The sequence below is a fragment of the Nipponia nippon genome, unplaced genomic scaffold, assembly GCF_047370975.1.
Source record: "Nipponia nippon isolate SJK-2023a ecotype South Korea unplaced genomic scaffold, ASM4737097v1 scaffold_1, whole genome shotgun sequence".
Lineage (NCBI taxonomy): Eukaryota > Metazoa > Chordata > Aves > Pelecaniformes > Threskiornithidae > Nipponia > Nipponia nippon.
This window is the reverse complement of record NW_028262290.1, coordinates 29,982,055-30,007,519: the sequence shown is the minus strand read 5'-3', so window position 1 is coordinate 30,007,519 and position 25,465 is coordinate 29,982,055. Positions and strand designations below refer to the sequence as shown.

General features: G+C 45.0%; 2 protein-coding genes across 7 annotated transcripts; one reads left to right on the top strand and one right to left on the bottom strand.

Moving 5' to 3' along the window:
- Positions 1-147: 147 nt before the first annotated feature.
- On the top strand, positions 148-17,551 carry E2F5 (E2F transcription factor 5). Of its 5 annotated transcripts, XM_087750585.1 has the most exons (11): positions 148-165; positions 236-335; positions 1,718-1,880; positions 8,557-8,666; positions 9,336-9,499; positions 10,690-10,731; positions 12,170-12,234; positions 13,879-14,146; positions 14,846-15,046; positions 15,472-15,516; positions 16,865-17,551. In XM_087750585.1, the coding sequence occupies exons 5-11, from the start codon at positions 9,475-9,477 to the stop codon at positions 16,972-16,974; spliced, it is 756 nt and encodes a 251-aa protein (XP_087606711.1). In that variant the 5' UTR covers positions 148-165; positions 236-335; positions 1,718-1,880; positions 8,557-8,666; positions 9,336-9,474; the 3' UTR covers positions 16,975-17,551. The 5 variants fall into 5 exon arrangements, with proteins under 5 accessions (XP_087606711.1, XP_087606721.1, XP_087606731.1 ...); XM_087750595.1 differs by lacking the exon at positions 148-165 and having other exon boundaries at positions 179-335; positions 1,718-1,787; XM_087750605.1 differs by lacking the exon at positions 148-165 and having other exon boundaries at positions 181-335; positions 1,713-1,787.
- RBIS (ribosomal biogenesis factor) lies at positions 7,057-25,347 on the bottom strand. Of its 2 annotated transcripts, XM_087750658.1 has the most exons (5): positions 25,206-25,347; positions 24,689-25,122; positions 19,072-19,188; positions 17,620-17,725; positions 7,057-8,628 (listed from the first exon to the last, which is right to left on the bottom strand). In XM_087750658.1, exons 2-4 carry the CDS (start codon positions 24,806-24,808, stop codon positions 17,657-17,659), a joined length of 306 nt encoding a protein of 101 aa, XP_087606784.1. In that variant the 5' UTR covers positions 24,809-25,122; positions 25,206-25,347; the 3' UTR covers positions 7,057-8,628; positions 17,620-17,656. The 2 variants fall into 2 exon arrangements, with proteins under 2 accessions (XP_087606784.1, XP_087606777.1); XM_087750651.1 differs by lacking the exon at positions 7,057-8,628 and having other exon boundaries at positions 17,559-17,725.
- Between the last annotated feature and the right edge of the window lie 118 nt (positions 25,348-25,465).

Genomic DNA, 25,465 nt, shown 5'->3' with positions numbered 1-25,465 from the left:
GGAAGCAGCAGCAAAGCAAAATAAAAAAACAGCCCGACAACTGAATAAGGCACCTGGAGTGGCCTGGGAAAACAACACTCCCACCGTGCTTTGCACAGTAACATTGTCCAAGGGTGGAGGTGGAGGGCTGGGAATGGTCTAGAGATTGCACTGTCTTATAAAAGGGTAAGATCCAAAATCTGGGAGAGGGGGCAGAAAGAAGACACCTGCTTCAGCTCTGTCTCCCTGCATCCAGAGTTCCTGCACCTGGCCGCAGAGAGCACCGAGGACCGGAGCCGTCAGCACTGACGAGGAGGCATCCGCCCTGCGGTACTGCGTGTGTACTCCCAGCTAAGGTGGGACATAGCTGTTAAGGACTGACTGCTTTGAATCCATGCTAACCGTTGATAATGTGTAGAAATTAATACATAGTGCTGATGGTTAGCAAGGTGTAAGAACGAACTTGGCACAAGTGGATTAATGAATACCAGTCTAGCAAATTTTGTGATGAAGTTTTAAATTAGCCTAACTTATTGGCCTACTGGCATCCTAGTCTCTTGATTCTGTGATACAAATATATCAGTCACCTAAATGCAGAAGAAAATGGCTTCTCATTCTTACCTTGTGCTCTACACACTCCTTCTTCAGAAGGAAATAGTCACCTGTAAAGCTGGTAAATAGCATTTACATGGATGTCACTCATGCAGAAAGTTTGCAGCATTTCAAAGTGCTTTTCTGTCACGTTTATCAAGTGTTTCCTTGGGCACTTCTTTTTTCTTTGCTTATTATTTGACCAAGCTACACCTTGGGACCTGGAGTGCACCAGGAAAGTAAAAGAACTTACTCTTACCCTGATTCAATTTATTAATATCAGCTCAGAGTTTTTTCTCCAAAATTTTCATTCTGAAACTATTTTCTGATTTCGTCAAAGAGAGTTGTTCCTCGTTTTAACATAAATTCTTTTTGTTCCTTGCTCTTGGCTCAGAAATCTCATACTACAGTACTTGGATACATGCACACGTTAGTAGTATTTGGATTGTTTGTTTTTCATGTGGCTGATTCTACCTTTGGCATTGTTTCCCTCTTTATGCTTGCATGGCTTCCTCAGAACATTTTAATAGATATTTAAATGATTTCTACCTTGGGAAAAGGCCTCAAAATGATAAAATTATAAAAAGATGGTGTAGGTGAAAGCTGTGCCAAATTTACCTATTCACAAGGATAAATTTCAGCCTGAGATTACTGAAAGGTATAAGATAACTGAATACATAAAATAAAAATCTCAACAAACTGTGAACGCTGACCTTGTCAGATGCAAGGCATGTTCTCCTGCATTAATCATGACAATTTAAAAACGATTCCATTACTAGATTTTGCTTTGTTTTCATTTCCAGGCAAGATAATGGATTTATTTAAATCATTATCAAATGTTTAATCAGTTAGGAAATTCCTATGTTACCTGAGACCAGGAAGAATGTGATTCAAGGTCCAGAGAGAGCGCATACCTGCTTGCTCCTATACGTACATATGTTGCCCTGAACATGCTGTTACCTATGGCGGTACAGCTCCCGTGTGGCATGGCACATTCAGCGTAATGTCCCTTCATGATGTGCTCCACTGCCTCGGGTGGTGGGGTGTCTGAGGGTCTTTTCCCAACAGTGTTTCTTTCTTGAAGTCCATCTCTTCAATTCTTATGCTATTTGGGCTTTAAAGCCTCTCTACTTTTATCCAAGGGCAGCTGAAGGAAAGAGGCGTACCCGAATGAAGGTTAAGGCCCCGTATATTGGGACACCAGTGCAAGGGACTGGGTAAGCATCCGAAATTCTCAGCGCCTCTCGCCGGACCATCAGCACGCCCGGTGTCTGGCCTCAGGAGACGGGAGAACATAGTTTATAGCTAATGTAAGTAGTTTTATATCAAATGCAAGCGGTGACACGAGTGATGAGGAGCTATCGTGTCGGGGACAGGCAGGCTGGCGGGGGCAGATCAGGCACCCGTCCCCCCCTCCTGAGGCGGGCTCCTGGCCTGCGCCACCCGCCCCGGGGAAGCCCGAGCGAAAGCCCGGCCCGGCCCGCGTCAGCCCAGCGCAATTCTTCTCCCGCACGCCGCGGGGCTGCCCGTCCCGCTCCCGGCTGCAGGCGGCGGGGCAGAGGAGCGCCGGCCTCCCCGGGGGGACGGGCCCTGCCCGGCGGCCGCAGCCCCGAGGGGCGGGCGCGGCCCCCTCCCCGCGGGCAGCCCCTCGCCCCCCGCGGCCGAAACATGCCGGTGTCCAGGCAACGGCGGCGGCGTCACTTCCTGCGGCGCCGCCCCTCCCGCCGCAGCCCTCGGGCCGGGGCTGCGTTCCGGGCTCGGGCCGTTGCAGCGGTCGCGACACGTGGCGCGGCGGGGCGGCCCCGCTGGCGGCATGGCCGCGGCGGCCGAGGCGGCGGGCGGCGGCGGCGGCAGCAGCCGCCACGAGAAGAGCCTGGGGCTGCTGACCACCAAGTTCGTCTCGCTGCTGCAGGAGGCCAAGGACGGCGTGCTGGACCTCAAAGCGGTGCGAGGGCGGGGCGGGGCGGCGGCGCCATGGCGGCGGCCCGACCGCGGCGGGGGGACGGCGCCCGCGGCACCGCCGGGCCTGCCCGGCGCGCCCAGCCCCGCCGCGATGCCGGGAGGGCGGCGCAGCGCGGGGGCCGGCCCGGGCCGCCCGCTCCCCCCCTCCCTCGCTCCCCGGGCGGCGGGGGGTGCCCGGCGGCCGCTGACGGGCTGCGGCTGCCCGGTGATGGCTGACAGCCGCCGCGGCCGGCTAAAATACGCGTTACGACTCTTTTCTTAAGAGGTTGACTTGGTTACCAGGCGTAAAATGAAGCTCACTGGGGTTTTTCTGTTTATTTTTTACTCTCCTGCGTTGCTCTGTGCACTGACTCAGTGTACGGGCTGTTACTTAAAACTGTTTCTCTCCCGGCCCCCTCGATGCCCTTTTAGCAAAGGGAAAGCACTGTTGAAAAACAGACCGTCGCCTCCGTAGGACTTCTTTAATATATATAACAGATGCTTAATTGTCAGGGTTGGTGGCAAATCCTCTTCGCCCGCTTCCGCCGGCTGCCGCCTCTGAGGCGTGAAGGCGTCGGGCGCGGCAGCGGGAGGGCTTCCCCGGCGCGGCCCTGGGACGAGCCCACCTTGCGCCAGGTCCTGCTGCCGGTTCCCTGGAGCGTGCTGGCGAGGGGCTGGGGCTCTGCTTGGCTGTCGGGGTGCGCAGTGCATCGAGGCAAGAGTGTATTTTGCCGGGCTGGTTAAGGTCCCTAGCGAACTGCTGCTGAGTTAAGCAAAGTGCAGTAAGAGGCTGGCTTGGCGCTTTGGTTACTTGAGGTCCTTTCTGGAAAACTGACCTTATTTGTTGATTATTCTTCGTGGGCTCCAGGAGGTAAATGGTGTTCTCAGAGCTTTGTAGTGCATCCCTGTTCAGAGAGCAAGCACTTCAGTGGTGTTGCTGTGGCTAGTGGAACTTCAGGGTGGACTGGGAGGGACACTGATAGGTTTTATATTCCTCCTTTAGTTATGCTGTGGTCTGGACACGTTGATTAACTTCTTAGTATTTAACTGCCTCTTTCTTTAGTAAAATGGAACTAAGCTGTCCCCATCTCAGGGATTGTCGTGCAGCTTACTTTATTATCTGTCATGTGCTGTGAGGTGTTCGAGGTCAGTTTGAGAAGCAAAACATACTCGATTTGTAAGACATCAGGCCAAAAAGCTTAGCTTAAAGAGCCAAAGAGGATGGATTTAAACAATAAAGTTGGGTTGTGTAGAGGGATGGGATGACGACATTTCTCATTCCCGTTTGTGAGGAAGGTATCCACCTAGAGGGAATGGAAGGGTTGATAGCCAGGGAAGAGTATGCGGGCATTGCAACAAGTCATAGACATTTCTGCTCAAGACCTTTATTGGAGATTGGTTTCTGAATTACAGGATACCGTTTGTTGGAAGTAAATACTAACCGAAGTGAGTAAATCGTTGGTACTTTCATAAACAGTGAGTCAGAACATACATTTCTGTAACTGGTATTTCTCATAAATAAGCTACATATCTAAGGAAAAATGAAAACCAGCATGTGCGTTATGTTGGTGTGCTCAGGGAACTGAAGAACCAGGGTGGTCTTGAAACAGAACAGAGCGTTCCAAAAAATGATTCATGCAGTGAACATCTTCAGATGTCTCCCTACTGGCAGGTATTGACCATCTGATGTCGTGCTGCTGATCAGTATTTCTGTAGCAAAACCAGCAGTGTGCTATGAAGAAAATACAATTTGGAAACATTAAGTGTACTTCTGGCTTTGTGATTTAGCAATTGAGAGTGAAAAGCTGTTCTATAGGACGTTTCCTGGTGATTTTTTGATACATCTATAATTACAGTGAAGTGGTCTGTAAGAGGATGCTTTGGGACGTGTGCTGACCCATCATGAAGCAGTGGTGATGCATCGCCCTATGTGTGGGCGCTGTCCCTCGCTTTAGCAGCAGGGAGCCCTGTGAGTTCTGTATGCTGAACTGGTTTTGGAAATGTTTTAGCACTGGACGCTTCTTTGCTAACATCTGACAACTCGTGGGAGTGGAAGTGAGGATTTTCTTTACTTGGAATTGGAATTCCACAGCGCTTACTTAAAAATCAAACAGCTATTCTCCAATAATTGTATAACTGTCCCTGAATAACCCTGTATAAACAAATCTAGTTATGGAAATAAGCTTAAAACATTAAGGAATGAGATGGAAGGGAAAGAAAACAAAATTCCTATATGCAGCAACCCATGAATTGCAGGGAAGAGAGAAAAAGAACAAGATGAGTGAATAAGGGGTCAGCGTCCTGAAATGACTCCCAAAACACCGTGTATTCTTTCTCTTCTGTAGCATACAATTGCTTTTGCCTTGATTTCTTAAATGGGCTTGATTTATAGCAGAATGCTGTCCCTGCTATACTCAAGGCTAACTAGTGTTTCTGATCATCAGTGCAAAACATCAAGTACTCTAAAATCTACTTGTTTGCTACTACTTTTAGTAGTAGTATTGATCAGGAGCAAATAACAACTGCCTTATACTTGCCCTATTCCACAGAAGAAGAAAAAGCCTATCTACTAAATTTTACATTCCCTTAACCTTTATGCATGCAGCGATGTTCAGTACTTTTATGTACAGGTTGCCAAACACGCCGTTCAGTTTAAAACTCCCACCAAACTGTTGACAGTCCTCTTGGGGAGAAGAATTTGTCATCTGCTAGGGAGGCAGGCTGGAAGATGCAGGACCTCTCTCCCTTGACACATGGAGAGCAAGCAGGCATCGCTAGCCCTTCTGCTTTGTTAAGCTTCTCAGTAATGACTCTGCCTTGGTGCTCTAGTGAATTCCTCTGCTCTTCAGTGCTACTGCAGCAAATGTGCAGCTGATAATTCCCGCTGCCTTTTGTCAGCTCCCAGGGAGCTGAGAAGTTGTGTGAGAGTGCACGCAAACTCTTGATTATCCTTTTTCTGGTTGTTTTTATTTCTGGGTAGGGTTTTGTGTGTGTGTGCATGCCTGCAACTGAAACTCTGCTGAACAGCATGTTTTCTGTATTCCAGAAGTTGCATAACCTGAATGCACACAGACCTGAAGCACTGCACTTAGATGTTTTTCTTCCAGTTCAGAACCTGTCTATGGGACACTCATATAGTGCTTGTCTTGGGTACATACATATTCAAGTGCGAGGAGATACTAGAAGGAATGACTAGAGTGAAGCAGCTTTACATTAAAAAGATTTTATAAAGGAACTCCAAATACAAATGATTCAGAGGAAGGAATGTGGAAGCTACATCCAACCATCTTAACAGGGCCATTGTGGTAGGTGTCCCTTTCTTATGCTGCTTGGATCTGCTTCAACCATTTGACATAGGCTGAGAAACGATGAGTTTTTGAAGTGTTTTTGACAGCAGGAGATCTGTTTAAAAGTCTCCGGAGGCTCTTTTAATTATTGAAGTCATTAGTGCATGGTTTGTGTGGAGGAACTGAATGCCTGAACTTAATTTCTGAGCCATGTGCCTACCAGAAGGTGTTATGCTGGTAACTGCTCAAGTGTTGGTGTGGAACTTCTCAATTGGTTTTTAAAATATCTGTGAAACACCCCATAAAATTTTGAGAAGATAATTAGCTTGTAAGACCAGCACCAGAAAGTTAGTGAATGTCTGGATTAAACTTTCCCAACTGGCCCCAGTTTGATTTCATTGTTGGAATTCTTGTTGTAAGTAGTTGGACTTTGTAGCTGTGATTGAATTATATGCAGTGCTAATCAAGCCAAATACATATGTAACTGTGTCCTTCATTTTCTCAGTCCCTAGCCTGGGGTTCTGGAGCCCATTTTGCAGCAGTAGTGAATCTCCACTGCTGGTGTTAATGGGAGCTCTGCTTTGGGCATAGGAAATGCAATAGAATGTAGACTACTGAGACCAGTCCAACTTTGAAACATCTGAAGTTGGGCACTCAAAATTAGTGAATTTTTTTTTAGTCTTAAGCTTTGTTTTGGAAATACATTAAGATTAGGAAAGCATTTATATATTGTACAGATGGGCATTTTGGAAAATCTCACGAGGTCGTGAAATCTGTCTCCAGAGCAGTTTCTTCATTATTCAAACCATGAGTGGTAGACTAAGTCCTAGGTCCATGTGCTGAGCAATGGGAAAAAAGCAGAAAGTAATTAATCAGAATAGCAGCTGATTAAGTGTGTGCTGTCCATTCCTTGCACTGAATAATGTAGAGAGCTTGTAGAAATTGTGCCTCTGAAGACTGAGAGATACACAGGGTGTTGACTGAATGTTGCGCAGGTGGCATCAATTTTGTCACTTCCTACATTTTGAAGGCTTCTCTTGCGATCGTTGTAAGCAGTGTGTATGCATGCAGCAAAAATAGCAGGTTAAGATAGCAGGTGCATACCTGCTGATACAAGTGATTGAAGAGTCTGTTTCCTTGGAGGGAACTGAAGTGTGCGCTTTGTATGTATTTGTATGTATTTTGTTTTGTTAGATAGGAAAAGAATTTAACAGACTGCTACAGAAGACCATGAAAAAGATAAATGGTGATAACAGTATCAATAGAAGCACTGTTTAGTAGGTACGTCACTGTCAAGGAGAAAGAGCAGTGTTTACATTTCATGGCTATAAGTAGGTTTTTTTCATCTTCGTTCTTTCATTTTTTCCTTTAATTTTACTTCACTAGCAAAATATTGACTAGTATGAATTGGACTACTAAGTCTTAGTAATTAACTTTTTAACAGGAAAGTGTCATTTCTTTGGAAGATTAGAGAGTTTGTTTATGGTTCAGAAAATACTGTAAAAGGAGTTACGTGGACTTTGCTCTAAAAAAGATTTGGTTTTCCTTCCTATTTGTGGTTGTCTCAGGTTGTGCTCTTCATATAGGCTACTTCACTAAAAGCATTAATTTAATAGATTGTTGGACAAACTGAAAGAAATCACTATGTGCTTATGGTGGAAATTAGTTGGCTTTCTGCTTTAGTTCAAATTTGGGATGCAGAAGTCTTTGCCAGCTATCCTTCTCTTTATTTTTCTTCTTTTTTTCTTTTAATCCGTTTAATACGTATAATCCCACGTAATCATTGTACTGAGTGTCCTGTGTAGTTACAGAGTCAGACTCCTCTTTGCTTTCTCTCCTTTTGGCTAATATTCTTTGAACTTGAGCCACTTCACAGGATGAAAGAGATGAGGGTGTGGAAGGCATGACTAGCTCAAGTTTGCTTATTTTGTCTTAAGTCTTTGCATCAGGTACATAAAAGTCACCATGGAGAGAATTACGGCATGAAGCAGACTGTTTGCTCTGCCTGACACTCTGCTTCGCTTTGAGTGACGAGCTGGGACAACATGCAGACACACGGCCTAGCTAGCTGTAATGTAAAAGTGATAGTGTGACAGTGGTGAGCATCCCTATGAGCTATACCAGGGTCCTGGTGGCTGTGAAACAGCTCTTGGTACTCAGTGTGACAGATTGAGCGAGCCCAGGTACACCGTGAGGTGGATTCGTGCAGTGAAACGTTAGAGGACGATGCTGGCTTGAAGTATTGCAGCTCTCCTTCAGCCACTTTGTGAAATTACAGCCCTGTCGTTTCGTATCCAGGCACGGTCTAATCCAAACAAAGACTGCAGTACCTCGAGTGTCAGTGGGAGGGATGATAAACTTAAGACATCGTTGGCTTCAGAGGCTTGTTCCGCTGCAGGGTGTTCCTGTCTGCCTTCCCTACTTTTTCCCACCTTCCAAAAAGAGCATTGCAAGCTCCTCCGTGCAGATGAATAGCACATGCTCCAAATACTGAACACGGTCTTTGCAACACACGTGAACTCTCCTTTCTGATGAGGGTAGGCCTGCTGGCCTCCAAAGAGGTGACTCCTCTCAGCATGCTTTGTAGCACTACATGCAGGTACTGAGCTTTTGAATTGGTGATTGAGCATCTGGCTCTTGAAGAGCTGAACCTTCTCCCTTCAGAATGACATTATTGGCATTTTTCCAAGGGAATGGCTTAGCTGTCTTTTGCCCTCAGCATGCAAGTTGCTGATACTCTTTGTTCTTCTCCTGACAGGCTGCTGATACCCTTGCTGTGAGGCAGAAGAGAAGGATCTATGATATCACCAACGTCTTGGAGGGGATTGATCTAATTGAGAAGAAGTCAAAAAACAGCATTCAGTGGAAGTAAGCAGTGTCAGTTCTGCAAATTTTCACGTGCTCTAGAGCAACAAAAATGGCCTCTTTCCACCACTTCTGACTAGATATGACACCGTAAAATTAATGTTACGCTCATCAATGAGCAATATGACATTCTAGAATCACAGTAAAGTTGTAAACAAACTTTATTTGTCTTCCCTTTAACTTGGGTTTCTGATACATAAAATCAAGTTTAAAGTATACAGGAGAGAAAGTCAGAAAACTTGTACGGCTACTTTATAACTAGCACTTGTAGTTGAAAAATTTACTCTAGATGAATCTGGGAAGCGTATTGGGACACAGTGTCTCCACCTACCTACCTGCCTGTAGTCCATGCCTATTTTCTCTTGGGTGACTGAAGGTGAAAGCTCAAGCTAAGAGTTAGAGGGGAAGGAGAAAGGGCCTGCAAACCAGCTCCAATGCAGAAAAAGCTACATTCCAAAAGAAAATAGGTAAAGCGGAATCTTCAATTTTATTTGAAGTTAAGAATTTTCATTTTTCTGTTAAAACACTGCTGGGAGGGTAAACACTCATTTCCTTCATATTGAATATTAGTAGATTTTCAAAATGTTGAAAGTAGCCTTAAGAAATTATCTTTGCGTGTTTGCTTCAGATTTTCACTTCTTGTGGTTTCATGATCCCTTATGCCTTTTTAAGAGGAGTAGGTGCTGGCTGCAATACAAAAGAAGTCATAGACAGGCTGAGGTATCTGGAAGCTGAAATTGAAGATCTAGAGCTAAAAGAAAAAGAATTGGATCAGCAGAAACTGTGGCTTCAGCAAAGTATCAAGAATGTCATGGATGATTCTACAAACCACCAATATCCTTTTAAATGAGTTGTGTGCATCTTAGAACTAGCATTAAACCAACAGCTGAAGTGTAGGTAATGGGTAAAGCATAATGTAATCCATTTTATCCAGAAGCAAGGAAAGGCAAATATTTTTTCTGGTTTTTGTTCAAAAAGAAAGAAAATAGACATCTTATTTACACGACTTTTTAACCTTTGTGACTGTATGATTGGTAACCTGAAAATAATTTAGCACATACATATATATATGGCAGTAATTTTTAAGTCCAGTGTATAATCCTGACATCTTATTTTAAATGAATTGTATTGCTTTCCAGCACTTGAATTTATACTTTCTTAGCAGTGCTTTACATGAATCTTTTTTTGTGTTGCTTCCTTCTCTTGACAAGATTAAGCTATCACCCAAAGATAAGTTGAGTTGACAAAGTCCTGAAACCTGTTGGGTTTGGAACTGGAAAAATATCCTGTGTGTAAATACCCCATGAGCAGAGAGTTCCAGCTACATTGCTTGTAACCATGTGTTTAGCTGTCTTGCAAGATACTGAACAAAATAGACACCTGAGATTTGGAGCAGAAAAGTGCCCTTCTTATCTGTAGTACCAGTGATAAGTACGTAAAAATTGCTTGCAGTTGCTCTACAGAAACTGTTCCTGTAAAATGGATTTTGTAGAAAGGAGATTGAAGTTAGATGTTAGGAGAAACTTTCCTTTGGGAGAGCTAGCACTGGAACTGACTCCCCAGGGAGGTGGTGGAATATCCATCACTGGAGGTTTTACAGAAGAGGGGAGGCAAACGTCTGTCTGGAATGTCTCCACAGTTGATCCTACCTTGAGGCAGGGGAATGGGATGGCAGATGAACTCTCAAGTCCCCTCTGGCAGTATTTTCCTGCGATTCTGGGAAGTTGTGATATATACTTGAATTCTGTAGTGTCAGGTTAGTGAGGTAAATGGTATTCTTCAAAACAAGATTTTACATGTTCTCCTTTTTTAGGAGAATCTCATTCAAGCTACGCAACTTTTTTAGACAGAACTCTGCTATTTTTAACTAACCATTCTGAAAGCCAAAAACCATGCCTTGATTACACCTCTGAGTAACAGCAGTAAGTTTATAGTTTAGGCTCAGTTTGGACAAACTTCTTGTAAAGGGCAAGAAATACCAGTTTCATGTTGCTTTAAGAAAAATGTTCCTTGACATAAACTACATTTTCGTATGTCACCCACGAAGATATCTGCAACTGCTTCAATGGTAAGTTGCTGCTAGGCTTTATTTCTTAAAGTGAGGGATTTCCTGATCTTCCTCCTAAAACTAACCTGCTTTTCCCCTGTAAGTATTTTGAATTTAGCAGTATTCAGCAGTGATCAGTTACTACTAGTGATGTCTCTCATAACATTCATGACTAGCAAGTTCTGGCATTTTCTAGTTGTAGTCGCAGATAGTATGGAACGGAAGCTCAGCTGTTTTTGGCTGTCTCTTTCTGTATTCATAGTTTGCAGCAGCTTGCCTCAGGCTGTTAACAGAACCAGGGACAGGGCATGTTGGTCCAACCCACCAGAAGGACCCATCAGGTCCAAATTCCATAAAATTTTCTGGTGGCAGCTGCAGCCAGAGGGAGCTCCTGCTGATGCTATATAAATGGGGCCAGCTGAAGTTCAAAGATAGGGCATCGGTACTGAATCAAAAGGATTCCTTCTGTACAGGAGGTTTGAAGAAATTGCCAAGAATTGCTGCAGAAGTTAGTTACTTCCCTTGATATCCTTTCCTCATCCTGGGGCACCCAAGGGAAGATTGGTGTTCAGCCTCTGGCTAGGCTCAAAACCATCTCTTCTTTGCCACAGGCAAGGTTGTGTGTGTTTTTGAATAGAAGTGCAAGATTAGACAACAACTGCAGAGTTTAGCAAAAATGAGCTGTTACTAAAAAGAGTTAGTCATGGCAAAATGTGGAGGCACCTAGTATGCCAGTCACATAGTGCTTCATGTAGGTGTCTCTTAGGAGGTAGAGAAAGAAAAGCATTTTTCCAAGCTATGGACAAAGGGGAAATGATGTGCAGGTAGGTGAGTGACCTGCAGTGTAAGGCAGGTTGTGCCAGTGCTGTTGAGGTAATCGTGATCTCCTGACTTTAACCAGTACATTTTGGTGCACATAATAAGCCACAGGCGAGTTTGATAGTCGGCTGTTACATCCCAGTTGTATGTGCTGCAGAAGCTGTGATGGACACTGGGAAGTGCTGGCCCCGAAGATGATCATGAAGACCTTTTCTTCCTTCTCCTGTTAAATCTCTCTGTACTACCATTTTTCAAAGCCATAAAGTGAGCTGGACCAGAGAGCTGTTTTAGCTGAAAAAGAAACTAGTTAAACAAATGCTTTCACCTCACATTATGTATGCAACTAGGAGATCTGGGGACAGTAACAAACAAGTAAAGGAAGTGCTAAATATTGCATTGCTATGAGAAAAGGTTCTTGCAACTATGGTCTAAGTATTGGAATTCTGTGATTTATATTATGCGATATACTTGGATCTTAGAGGGACTATGCAAGTCCCGCCACAAGTTTATTTATGCTAGAATTACACAGTATTTTTAAGTGGCCTTAGAGAATTACTTTATCTCATTTGAGTGGATACCATGCAAGACTTAAGAAAAATATGCACACTTAACACTTTCTTAAAAATTGCTATTTAACCAGGAGACACACTTCTAGCAATTCAAGCACCTTGTGGTACACAGTTAGAAGTACCTATACCCGAAATGGTATGTACTGGTTTCTTGTTTACCTAAGTGTTCTAGAGGGACAGTGGAAAAGAAGAGCTACCTTAGAGTGGAGGATTTCTGTCTAACTACATGTGAGAGGGGAAAAAATTTTTAAAATTGAGATGCTGTCAGTTGAGAATGGAGGGGATGGGTGAGAAAAAAATGTATTTGGATACCTGGATAGACTGTCTTCTATTAAAAAAAAAGATATAATAGTGGGTTTCTCTGCCCTCTCTTCTTATCTCTTGCTTTTAAATGTTGCAACTTCCCAAATTAAGCGTAATTGTCATGAATTCCCTTGAGAACTTGTTAGCAGCAACTTTTGTGTCAAATTTATTATATTGCTAAATCAGATCTTTTATGAAAAAAGCCTTTTAGATTTAGTTGTAGGACTAGTTTAGACTTAGTTTATGTTTAGTAACATGGTGCTAGACTGGGTAGAGAAACATAGACTGCCGTCTTGCTTTAGCCAGAAGGCTTAAACAGGCAGGATTAAAGTAGGAGGCCAAATTACTTACCTCTCTCCATCTTTAATTTTTTTTTGTTGCAGTGCTCTGTTTTAAATAGGGTTTACATAGTTGGGAGAGAGCATTGTGTGAAGCATGATAGCCACTATGCTTGTAGAAGGGTGAAATTCACCTGAGAAGTTTCACAAGCTATTTTTAGTGAGGCTAAGCACAGACTAATATCATAAGAGCATCCAAAGCTAGAACCATGAAGCCGATCGCAGTGATACTATCTTTGTCCATCTCTGCTGAAAACAGTTCAGGCAATGGTAAGGTTCTCTGGGGGAGCAAAGTTAGCAGCTGTGATGCTGGGGGGGTTTTGGCTTTTTGTCGAGGACTAAAACAGCTGATCTTAGTCTTCATCACCAACTTCAAATTGCATGTTTTTGTTTTGGTTCCCCTCTCCCGAGGCTCCTTTCCCACTTTTCGCATCCTCATTTTTTGTAGAACATACTTGCTGAAAACCTATTTGCTGAATTAGCCGCTCCGCAGTCAGCGGTCTCATTGAGACTGTGTTCAAGGAAGCTAGTCCTAGCTGTATTGCTTAAATAGCTTGCCAAAAGAAGGCCTGGCAAACCGGCTAAGAAATTGTTTCTACTGACTCATGATCCTGTGTTCACTCAGTCTGGGTGAGATATTCAGCTGTTTTAGGATGCCTGGTCCCAACTAGGATCATTCTGAAGCTCCGTTTGAAAGGAAGAGATTTAAATGTACAGAAATCATTATTTATCATTGCTGTTATTAATACGATGTAGTCCTGCTCTAAGTCTCATGTAACTTGAATTCAAGATTTAGTTGAGCACTTTGAAGAATTGTATATTTGTGTCTTCTGTAACTGTGTTCTGGTCAGGTAAATACATTACAGGTTTGTAATGTTTTGTTTTGTTAATTAGATCACATGTATTAGTTTTAAATTTTTTTTTCCTGAGTATGATTTGATAAGTTTGTGCCAATTCTCAGCTCTTCCTAGTGATCTAACTAGAAGAGCACTGTATTTATCTTCTGCATCAGTTTGAGAATTCTGTTCAAACATCTTAATTACTTTCTGTGGGACATAACTCTATGCGGTTACTGTTACATTTTGTAAAGTTCCAAGTTCTCAAGGAACAGTAACTTTCTTAATACACCACCTCTACAGGGACAGAACGGACAGAAGAAATACCAGATCAATCTTAAAAGTAGTTCAGGACCTATCCATGTGCTGCTTATAAATAAAGAATCAAGCTCCTCCAAGCCCATGGTGTTTCCAGTTCCTCCGCCCGATGACCTTGCACAGCCCCCATCTCAACCTGCAGCTCCAGTAACTCCCCTTAAACCTGCTGCAGCTCCTCAGAATCCACCAGAACAACAAGGTCTTAACGAAGGACAAGAGTTACCACAAACATCAGTTGCTGACAGGCCATCAGGTGGGTCCAGGGTTTTTCCTACCTCAGATGGGTGGGGGAGGAAGGGGACTGGAGGGAAGGAAGAAACCATTAGAAAAGGTGGTAGATAAAGGAAAGATCAAGAATTTGCATAGCATAGCATAGCGGCTGTCTGTTAAGAAACTACCCTGAGGGCTTACTAACAGCTCTCAGGAGGTTACAGAGAAGCCTCTTCGTCTTCTGTCTGGTGAAAGAGATTCTCCCCTAGTAGCTTATCATCTTATACCGAACAGGTTTTGGATGTGGTCCTGTTAATTATTCTGAGGTGCTTCTCCAGAACACAATATGAAATGAAATTGCCAACCTCTGATGGAGTATGTGATTTGAACACGTACCTTTTAATGAGACAGATAATACAGGCACCAGTTCCAGCTTTTGTGCCACAAGGTCACTTACCTTCTTCCACATAGCCACAGTGAGAGACTGCCTCAATATCAGGTATTTTTTTTCATAATAATAGTAGGGTAATATGAAAAGACTTAAGAAAATGCTGTCAGTGTTACAGACCGTGTTTCTGAGGGGTCCCGATTCCATTGTGCCCGTGACTTTGGAAGGATGAGACTCCTCTCACCTCATCCCAGACATTGGCCATGTTCTCCTCAAAAGACAAAGCTGTGTGCAGGCGTTTTTTGTTGCCTTTTACCATAACAGACCTTGTAACATGCCTTTCTGCCTTTGTAGACAGCAGCGTGCAGCAGAACAGTACAACCCCAGCAGCTCCTTACTCCAGCCTTCCAGAGTCGGTGTTGTACCCCAGCCTTTCAGGAGATGTCGCCCAAGCGACAGCTAGCTCAAATGACTACCAAGGCTTGCTGCCCCTGGATGTTAACTGTATTCTCAAGCCAAACTCATTCGACATAGCAAAGATGGAGGAGCCTGCAGGTAGGAAGAAGTAGTTACTTTTTAAATGTTTTTATTAGTTTCCTGAGCCCTTCTTTGTGACCATGCTACCGATGAATTACACAGAGGGAAAGATGAGCACTTTTCCCACAGAGGAAATGACAGGCCTTTGTTCATCTCCTAATGAAGCCACCGAGCCAGCTCTGAGTAGCAAACTCATTTTGAGCAAAATACCTTTCTCTGCTACCAAATAAGCTTCGTATTGTACATGGCTCTAGCGTTATAAGGGATCAGTGGGAGAAATCTATCAGGAAAAACTGAGGGATACAAAGATGAATGTATTTTACATATACATGCTATCTCCACAGCTCCTACACTGCATGAGCCATACCGTACTTTGCAATTCAGTGTTTTAATGCAGAGAATATGTGTTGACTTCCATAAACACGTGCTCCTGTCTTTCACAGGAAATATCAGTGGGGATATTATTGATGAACTCATGTCTTCTGATGGTAAGTATTTGGCATCTTTACTTTTCTAATAATCACAAGTAGCAGCATGGGTTTTGTGTGAACAGCACTCTTGGTAGGCGTCTGTTAAATCTGATGCCAAGAGTCAGTATGGAACTACTTCTTTTCCCCTTTCTCCTCTATCTTTGTCATTCTTGTCTTTGCTCCCCTTTCCATTCCCCGCAACAATTTCATTTAACAATCAAAATACGAAAGCCTTAATCCCGCAAGCACTTACATGCATGAGTAACCCACCAGTCCTTAATTCAGGAGCAAAGAAAGAACAGGCTGATGACTAGAGAGCTGCCTTAAAAAAAAAAAAAATCTGGTTTAATTCTGTTGTGCCTCAGGCTTCCTGCAGGAGCTTTGAGTAAACATTTCAGAACATATTTACATGCCTGCATGCAGACTGATACATGGCCAGCTGTGGTACACGAACAGAACAGACAAACGTCACCCGTTTCTGCTCTTGCACCTCAGTGGCCATATGAGGGCAGAACTGAACCCTAGTAAGCTCACGTGCTCCCTGCCTCTCTGCTCTGTCTCACTAAGGTGCCAGGCAAGGAGGTGAACTCAGCTGGCATTGTTCCTCTTGCCCTGTAAATATGCTGCTGTAGCAGCCTCTGCTAATATCTGCCCTTCAAGCAGACAACCCCAGGGCTTATGCAGAAAGAACCATGTAATTATAAGATCCGAGGGGCAAGATGGGATTATGTGAATGTGCCAACACATGGCTAAAATGGAAATAGTCTCCACTTCTAGAGCAGGTAGAGCACGCCCAGCTCATCTGCACTAGGTTAGTGTTCCTGAGGTGCAGCATGAGGGCTGAGGCTTCTCTTCTTGCGTTCCCTCCCCAAAGACAGCTTCAAGTCCATGCTTGAAATGCAGTGCACAGAAACTGCTAGCCTCCCTTTTTCATCTGTAAAATAGGGATAATGGTAACTTCCTTTCTTAAAATGATTAATATTTGAAGGCTGATATATGCAATGCTGTAACAAGATGGAGGACTACAGATATAAATGACGGCTTTCTGATGAAAATTTCAAAAGCTGCTCAGGAGCTCCTTTGCTGCAGAAGGAGAAATTAAGCCCATATTCCACAGTTATCACTCCATTCCAGCAAATTCACTTAAAATACTAAGCAAAAAATGTAGACATGTCACTTACTGCCTTAGTTTGAAGGCAATACAGGTATTCACAGTATGTATCCTAGCATGCTTGTCAGATTATCAAGACTATTTTAATTATTAAGACTAACCCTGATACTGGTGATGACAAACATACTGAATTATGAGATAGGGCTGATATTCCGTAAGTGTTTTAATTTAAACTAAACTATTCCTGCTTTACAGTTTTTCCTCTCTTACGACTCTCTCCTACTCCCGGAGATGACTACAACTTTAACCTGGATGATAATGAAGGAGTCTGTGATCTCTTTGATGTGCAGATACTAAATTATTAGATATTGTGTCAACCAGACTACTTATCTACCTCTAACTATAACATTCTAGACTTCTTCATAACCTAAGTATTTGAATAATGAATGTATAACTTCTTAGTTCACTGACTCTGGGAGTATATTTCCTTTTGCTTCCTTTAACTACTTCACAAAACAAATTCAACAACCAGAAAAAAAGGGCTTTTATCAAAATTTCTGGCACGTTTTTTCACCTGAGTGTCCTCTGTGTAATCCAATTATTTGGAGTTTTCTTTAGTAAGAAAAGTGAAAATGCTTTATAGCCTTTTGATCATTTTTTTGAAAATGATTAGGCTTCTTGCTCACAGTTAACAGCATTTTCTTTGAAGCTTTACTGCCAAGAAGCTTTCTATATTTTTTTTAACATTTCAATCAATTTTGAAGCTTTCACTGCCAAGCTGAAAAGTGAAGGATATCAACTTGAGTTATGCTAAATTGTTTCAGTGAACCAATTTTGTGAAGTGCCTTCTGTTTTAGCACTTTAAGTTTCTCACACTGACTTCTGACATTCCACTTTCCTAGGTAATAGGAAAGGTCTGTTTGTAGTTTGTATTAAAGTGTGCCAATACTTGTATATTAACAAGATTTTTTTAATAAAATTGTACAAACAAAGCCATCTGTATTTTTGACCTTCATTTCTTGCAATCCCTTCATTGTCCGTTATGCATTACAACTGAGATAATAGGCTTGTGGCAGCATCCACGTTTGCTGGTTCCTCTTCCAGATGTGTGGAAACCTGAAAAAAAATGAGTTACAGTTGAAAGTAGAAGGTACTATCTTTTTACTCTGCTTAAAAAAAAACTAATAAATACCTGTTGCCTAGAAGATTAGTTTGTCTTTATATACCTAATTTAGGCTAATTTGGGGGATTACAGGATTCACTACACTTGACAGATAAGCAGCCAATACTTTATGCTGCAGAAGAAAGACAAAGCATCATGCCAGTAACGTAACATACACGGCCAAATGAAAATAGGCTCAGGAAATGCTCTCAACAACATAATTTTCCAGCTTTGGAGAAAATACTATTACAGCCTGAGTGATTAAATTCAGCATTGCATCATGTACAGCGCTATCAGCACGTGAGCAGTGATACAGACCAAATTGCTGGTTTGCTACTGCAGGCAGCCAGGAGAGATCGGGACACTGGCACCAGCTGCCTTGAAACCCTTGTTTGGCCTCATCCCATGCTGGCGGCACTGTCACCTACATTTAATTTTTCCCTCAGCCTCTCCTAAGATATTTGACACTCGTTCTGTCGCTCCCAGCCATACAGAAACTTGATCACCCCAGGCACAGTAAATAAAACTCAACTTGTGTCCACTTCTCCCAACTCCCTCTACTTCCCCCAACAGCCAGGATGGATTCATCTGTACTTCGTTCTGGCCTACGGCTTTCTCTCTCCCCCAGACTGTGCCCATGACATCGGGAAGACTCAGCATAAAAAGAGTTTATATGGAGGAACTTGTCTGCAATTAAATTCTGTGAATTATTTCTTGCTCAAGACTGCATGTAGCCCTGTTTAATAGAGTAGACGAAGATGAGTGAAATGCTGTCTTGAACCCCAAGTGGTATAGGCAAGAGCTCTAGTACTGAAATTGCTGTTTCAGGTGTTGGTACTTCTGATGAGGGAATATGAAGGCTTAGGAATCAGGAACAGAAAGAGGCAGAGCTATTTGGTTCAAAGCACTGTCAGGTGCTTCAAGTTGGAAACAGCAAGGTTCATCCTTACTTTCTGTGTCTATTTGTGTTGAAGCATAAGTCTCAAATCAAGGGGTGGGAGCTGGAATTAACTTTAAAAAAATGAATTAAAAACCAGCTAGAACATAATTGAAAAATATGTTTTGGAAGCATGCTCTGGCTTGGCTGCCCACCCTCTTCTCTCTTGACTTTAGTAGTTATATAGCACTTGAATATGCTAACCAGATTTCAACATTACCACACAACTGAAATTAATAAAGCTGGGTTTATAGCTTTAAAGCAACTGCATGAATTGCCTGCAGTCTTAGAGCCAGAATATAATGCTTTGAACATGCATTTTCCTTTCATTTACCTCCTCAGATTTTTACAAAGGGAAATTACCTGATGACTCTTCTGAGGTTCTGCTGCAGTGCCTTTTGATAGCTGCTGTACTTCTTTCTGAACTTCAGCAAATGCTTTATTTATTGTATTAACTTTCTCAGCATTTCTAATGTTTATCTGTGAGGGAAAAAAAAATACACACATTGGTATTTTGAACTGAAATTCCATTGGCATGTGAAATTGCACCATTTTTGTACAACTGTTATACAGCCAGTGTTACACGCATATCTTCCAAAATTGCTTTTTAGGAGGTATGTTTTTAAACTTGAGTTTTATCTGTTACTTAGTTATATCATCTAGTCATGTACTACTAATAAATTGAAAATTATGAAAGCAGATAAACTTGTTCTACTGGAAAGGGCGCCCATAGTGATCCAGAAACAATACAGAGAAAACAAAAGCCAGGCTGTGGACAGGCCCTGCTATGCCACCCTCAGCGTCTCTTAGCTGGAGTGGAATTCCAGGAAGGGCTCCTTCCTTCATTTGTAAATGATCTTACCATTCTGAATTTCTTCCAGTAGTTTGCCTTTCAGCATCACACCTTGCATTCCTACTTGTTCATACTGTATGTCTGGCCAACAACGTTTGTCAGATTTTGCTATGGTATTTAAAGAAACTTCTATGGCTGTAGCAGACCAGGATGTGTATCTATCTGGTCCCTGGACACCTTGGCCTCGCTTATTAGCCCAAGTCTGCCTTCGTAAGTTATTTCAGCAAAGATGCCTGCTTTTGAAGGGGAAGAGCTAAGATCTGGACGTGTGCTGTGCTCTGGGGGACAATAATCTGTCGTAGAGGAGCAGGGTGGATGTACCGGGCCATCAACTCTTTCACCACTGCAGCAAATTAAAATTCAGCTGATCTCAGCCCTAGCACCTGTTGCTTCTGAAGCACCAAGTTTGGAACAGGATAGTAGCCAGATAATGGCCTATTACATTGCAAATGTTCCAGAAGCACGCTCATACTTCTTCAGGCAACCCCAAATTTCAGGATACCTACTGCTGTTCCAAAGGCTACCCCTGTAATTCACCTCTCAGCAATTTACATAGGCAGAAGCAAACCGTGAACTGTTACACGTATTCATTTTGCTTTCAAAGCTTCCATAATTTCAGAGCATGTGCACATTAACAATAATTCCATTTATTCTAAGTGAGTGACCAAGAGAACCAGTAGTAAGAAAGCAGTGGCAAGAGGCTGATAAAACAAGCCTATTCAGATTAGCAGTTTAATTCATAATAACCTGGATGGTAACTTGAGAAACATGGACTCAGCTCCTAGCTCTAATCAGAGCGGATGGGACTGTGGGTAATGCAATTTACAAAGAGCTTAGGTTTCCCATTGGGGCTTGTTAGAGTTTAGCTTCACAGGAGTGCTGAAAGGATCCAGTCAGTTTTAATATCTGATATCCTCAGCTACGCTGGCAGGACTCCGGGGAGACCTTCTAGGGGCCTTCCAGTACCTGAAGGGGGCCTACAAGAAAGCTGGAAATGGACTTTTTACAAGGGCATGTAGTGATAGGACAAGGAGTAATGGCTTTAAACTGAAAGAGGGTAGATTTAGATTAGATACAAGGAAGAAATTCTTCACTATGAGGGTGGTGAGGCACTGGAACAGGTTGCCCAGAGAATCATAGAATCATAGAATCGTCAAGGTTGGAAAAGACCCTTAAGATCATCAAGTCCAACTGTCAACCTATCACTGCCAAGTTCATCTATACCATGTCTTCAAGCACCACATCTATCCGTTCTTTAAATACCTCCAGGGATGGAGACTCAACCACTTCCCTGGGCAGCCTGTTCTGATGCTTGACCACCCTCTCGGTGAAGAAGTTTTTCCTAATATCCAACTTAAACCTCCCCTGGCGCAGCTTGAGGCCGTTTCCTCTCGTTCTATCACTTGTTACTTGAGAGAAGGGACCAACCCCCACCTCGCTACAACCTCCTTTCAGGTAGTTGTAGAGAGCAATAAGGTCTCCCCTCAGCCTCCTCTTCTCCAGGCTAAACAACCCCAGCTCCCTCAGCCGCTCCTCATAAGACTTGTGCTCCAGACCCTTCACCAGCTTCGTTGCCCTCCTCTGGGCACGCTCCAGCACCTCGATGTCCTTCTTGTAGTGAGGGGCCCAAAACTGAACACAGTACTCGAGGTGCGGCCTCACCAGTGCCGAGTACAGGGGGACAATCACTTCCCTGGTCCTGCTGGCCACACTGTTCCTGATACAAGCCAGGATGCCACTGGCCCTCTTGGCCACCTGAGCACACTGCTGGCTCATGTTCAGGCGGCTGTCAACCAACACCTCCGGGTCCTTTTCCGCCAGGCAGCTCTCCAGCCACTCCTCCCCCAGCCTGTAGCGTTGCATGGGGTTGTGACCAAAGTGCAGGACCTGGCACTGAGCCTTGTTGAACCTCATGCAGTTGGCCCCGGCCCATGGGTCCAGCCTGTCCAGGTCCCTCTGTAGGGCCTTCCTACCCTCCAGCAGATCAACACTTCCACCCAAGTTGGTGTCATCTGCAAACTTACTGAGGGTGCGCTTGATCCCCTCGTCCAGATCATCAATGAAGATATTGAACAGGACCGGCCCCAGTACTGAGCCCTGGGGAACACCACTCATGACCGGCCGCCAACTGGATTTGACTCCATTCACCACCACTCTCTGGGCTCGGCCGTCCAGCCAGTTTTTAACTCAGCGCAGAGTGCACCCATCTAAGCCGTAAGCAGCCAGCTTCTCCAGGAGAATGCTGTGGGAGACAGTGTCAAAGGCCTTACTAAAGTCCAAGTAGACAACATCCACAGCCTTCCCCTCATCCACTAAGGGGGTCACCTTGTCATAGAAGGAGACCAGGTTAGTGAAGCAGGACCTCCCTTTCATAAACCCATGCTGGCTGAGCCTGATCCCTCAGTTGTCCCGCACTTGCTGCATAATGGCACTCAAGATGATTTGCTCCATGACCTTCCCCGGCACCGAGGTCAGGCTGACAGGCCTGTAGTTCCCTGGATCCTCCTTCCGACCCTTCTTGTAGAGGGGCGTCACGTTTGCTAGTTTCCAGTCATCCAGGACCTCCCCGGTTGACCAGGACTGCTGATAAATAATGGAGAGTGGCTTGGCCAGCTCCTCTGCCAGCTCCCTCATTATTCTCGGGTGGATCCCATCTGGCCCCATGGACTTGTGAGCTTCCAGGTGGAGGAGCAGGTCAGTGACTGCCACCTCTTCGACAACTGGGGCTTGGTTCTGCATCCTGTCTCCATCTCCCAGCTCAGGGGCCTGAAAGCCCCGAGGATGACCAGTCTGACTATTAAAGACTGAGGCAAAGAAGGCATTAAGTACATCAGCCTTCTCCTCATCCTTTGTGGCAATGTTTCCCTCCGCATGCAACAAAGGAGGGAGATTCTCCCTGGCCCTCCTTTTGCCACTAACATATTTATAAAAACTTTTTTTGTTGTCTTTAACGGCGGTGGCCAGTTTAAGTTCCAGCTGCGCCTTCGCCTTTCTGATTGAGAAGATATCCTCACAACATCCTTGTAGTCCCCCTGAATCACCTGCCCCTTCTTCCAAAGGTAGTAGGCTCTCCTTTTTTTTCTGAGTTCCAGCCAAAGCTCTCTGTCCAGCCAGGCCGGTCTTCTCCCCCGCCTGCTCGACTTGCGGCACATGGGGACGCCCTGCTCCTGCGCCTTTAAGATCTCCTCCTTGAAGCTGTGGATGCCCCATCCCTGGCAGTGTTCAAGGCCAGGCTGGATGGGGCTTTGAGCAACCTGATCCAGTGGAAGGTGTCCCTGCCCATGGCAGGGGGGCTGGAACCAGGTGATCTTTAAGGTCCCTTCCAACCCAAACCATTCTATGATTCTATGACTCCTCTGCAGAAAGAGGCTCTGTAGCTAGCATGTGTATCTATATCAAAAGTTGTTTGAATAGTTATAATGGGCTTTTATCTATTAAAGAATAAACCTATTCTAACAATTTTTTCTGAGCATTTTCCTATACTGTTTAATGATACGTAAAACCCCAAAGGCTTAATGAATTAAAGAATACAGCTTCAAACACACAGAATAAAATTTTACTCCTAATAAGCTACTGACTTTTCATGAATATGTTTTTAAACCTGTTTCTCCCTTTATTATACAGAACCCTCTAGACTAAGTGGAGATGTGACACCAGCAATACAAAGTTGTTTTGGGGCTCCCTGTTTATTTCCAAAGTTTGTTACGTTCCTGTCTGTCTACCAGATTAACTGGTCAAGTGGCTTTAGCTTCCAGGAGAAAATCTGCAAGGGCCTGTTTTTAGAGCTGCTATTTAACTTTGTTTGCCCAGCAGACTGCAACTACATCTAATGGGAACAATAAGGCACTAACTTTCTGCCTTTATTATCAGAGGACCAGCTGAACTCTCAGCAGATCACACAGGTCAGGCTGGAGGCAGGGGCTGAGAAGAAGATACCATGTAATGACTTGCTGCTACCAAAAGGAAAACTCTGGCTTACATCACCCCCATCCCTCTTCTCCTGCATCGCTCCCAACCACACAGCCCACTGTCTCCCCTCTCTGGGCTGTGGTGCTCTGCGAACACGGAAATGACAGAATATTATTTTTGCTTGTTTACTTTTTCATTGCTTTCGTGTGTTAAATCAGCTCACAGAAGGGTCTGTGGAGCATCCCAGCCCATCTAAGGTGTCAGAAGTGGGAAAAGAGGAATTGAGAGTAAAACATATGGCAGTGTGTGCTCTAGATCTGTTCACTGCATCTCACTGACACGGTTTTACTTGACAGCTGAGACAAATAAACAGCTTCTGGATCAGAAAAGGCTCCATCCTTTCTGGTTCTTCCCCCAAAAAATGTTTCTCTTTGCACTCGTTCATAATTAAGTTTGTTCAACTCATCCACCCAGCAGAGAAAAATGCAAAATACATTTTTAATTGCTTTTGCTGCTGATTTAGCAAGTTGAATCATTTCGTATGCGATGAGTTCCCGAGCCAGCATCAAGGCGAGCTGTGGGAACAGAGCCCGGAGCCTGGGAAGGGGGCCGGGATCAGGAACATGATAGAAAGGAGCAGGACTTCCCCTTGCAGTATCTATGCCTGGTGGTTTGGATCAAGCCATTTTGTTAAACCATACCCTGAATTACACCATCAGTGACGCTGCAAGCACTACTGCTGACAGAAGTCTTCCTCCCAGTAGCCTCGTAAATGTAAGCTCATTAAACAACCGATGTCTTTAGCACCACGTTCCCCAGGACATTCTGAGGTGCTATCAGGTACTTTCTAAATGACTCCCCTCAAACAGAAGAGCTTACAGTCTTACATTGCGGACGCTTGCAGGAGATTCATCAAATAAACTTTTTGTGCTTCTTTTTGAAGATGATGACATCAACATACAAACCCAAATTTTCAGGTGGAAATGGTGTATTTTGCAATTTCGTACCCAGAAGAGTACCGTCCATAAAACAGCTCTATTCAGTCAGCGCTTCCTCCGCCCCGCAGAAGAGGCCTAAGCGGAGGAAAGGCCGCACCGGCCCGGCCGAGGCCTACGGGCGCCGCGGCAGGACGGAGGCCCGCCGGTGGGAAGCTGCCACGCCGCTCCCCGGGCAAGCCTCCCTCCTCCCGCCCGGCGGCCCCCGGCGCCACTCACCCACCTGCTTCAGCCCGGAGGTGACGGGCCGCGCCTTCCCCTTGGCCTTGGCCTTGACGGCGCCGCTGCGGGCGATGCGGAAGACGCTGGCCCCCTTCGCCGCCCGCGACCGGCTCTTCCCCATGGCGGCGGCGCCGCGACGGGTGGCGGCCCGCTGACGTCACGCCCGCGCGCCGGGGGAGCCGCCAATCCCCCCCCCAGCACCGGAGCTGGGCGGCAGCGCCGGCAGGGGGCGCTGCGCACCTCGCCCTCCGCCCGCCTCCGCCCCGGCTCCGCGGCGGGGAGCGGCGGCTCCGGTCCCGTCCCCGTCCCCGTCCCGGCGCCGGTTCCCGCGCTCCCCAGCCGCTTCCAGCACGGGGCAGCTGAGCTTTCCTAGGCGTGTCACTGCCGGCCGCCCAGTTAAACGCCAGCGGTGCCAGAGCACGTGCCGGACGGTCCCTGAAACACAGGGTTTTAAATTAAAAAAAGAATTCGAGTGAGTCGCGGGAAGCCCCTCTGCCTCATGGGCCCCTCCTCCAAACCGTGAATCTTTCTGCGGCCGACTCCAAAGGCTCCACTCCCCTCGGACCAAGGCGGGAGGGGGACACAGGGGCCCGGGGCGGCAGGCGGCAGCGCTCGCTTTGCTTTGCTTTACTGTCGAGAGGGGGGAAGTAACCCCGGGAACAGACACTTATTTCCCCGTCCTTCCTCGCTGCACAGCTCACGGCCCTGGCGGGAAGGCGGCTGACGGCGGGGAAACAGCTTTACCCTGTTGGAGCGGTGCCCTGCGAGGTGGCACCGC

Bases quoted from the DNA above. Each gene is read 5' to 3' on its own strand.
- E2F5 (XM_087750575.1), top strand. From the start codon at position 2,384: ATGGCCGCGGCGGCCGAGGCGGCGGGCGGCGGCGGCGGCAGCAGCCGC. The intron at 15,047-15,471 runs GTAGGAAGAAGT...TGTCTTTCACAG, and splicing joins AAAGATGGAGGAGCCTGCAG to GAAATATCAGTGGGGATATT. The intron at 15,517-16,864 runs GTAAGTATTTGG...CCTGCTTTACAG, and splicing joins TGAACTCATGTCTTCTGATG to TTTTTCCTCTCTTACGACTC.
- RBIS (XM_087750658.1), bottom strand. From the start codon at position 24,808: ATGGGGAAGAGCCGGTCGCGGGCGGCGAAGGGGGCCAGCGTCTTCCGC. The intron at 19,189-24,688 runs GTGGGTGAGTGG...TTTCCCTCACAG, and splicing joins TCACCTCCGGGCTGAAGCAG to ATAAACATTAGAAATGCTGA. The intron at 17,726-19,071 runs GTAATTTCCCTT...ATTTTTTTTCAG, and splicing joins AACCTCAGAAGAGTCATCAG to GTTTCCACACATCTGGAAGA.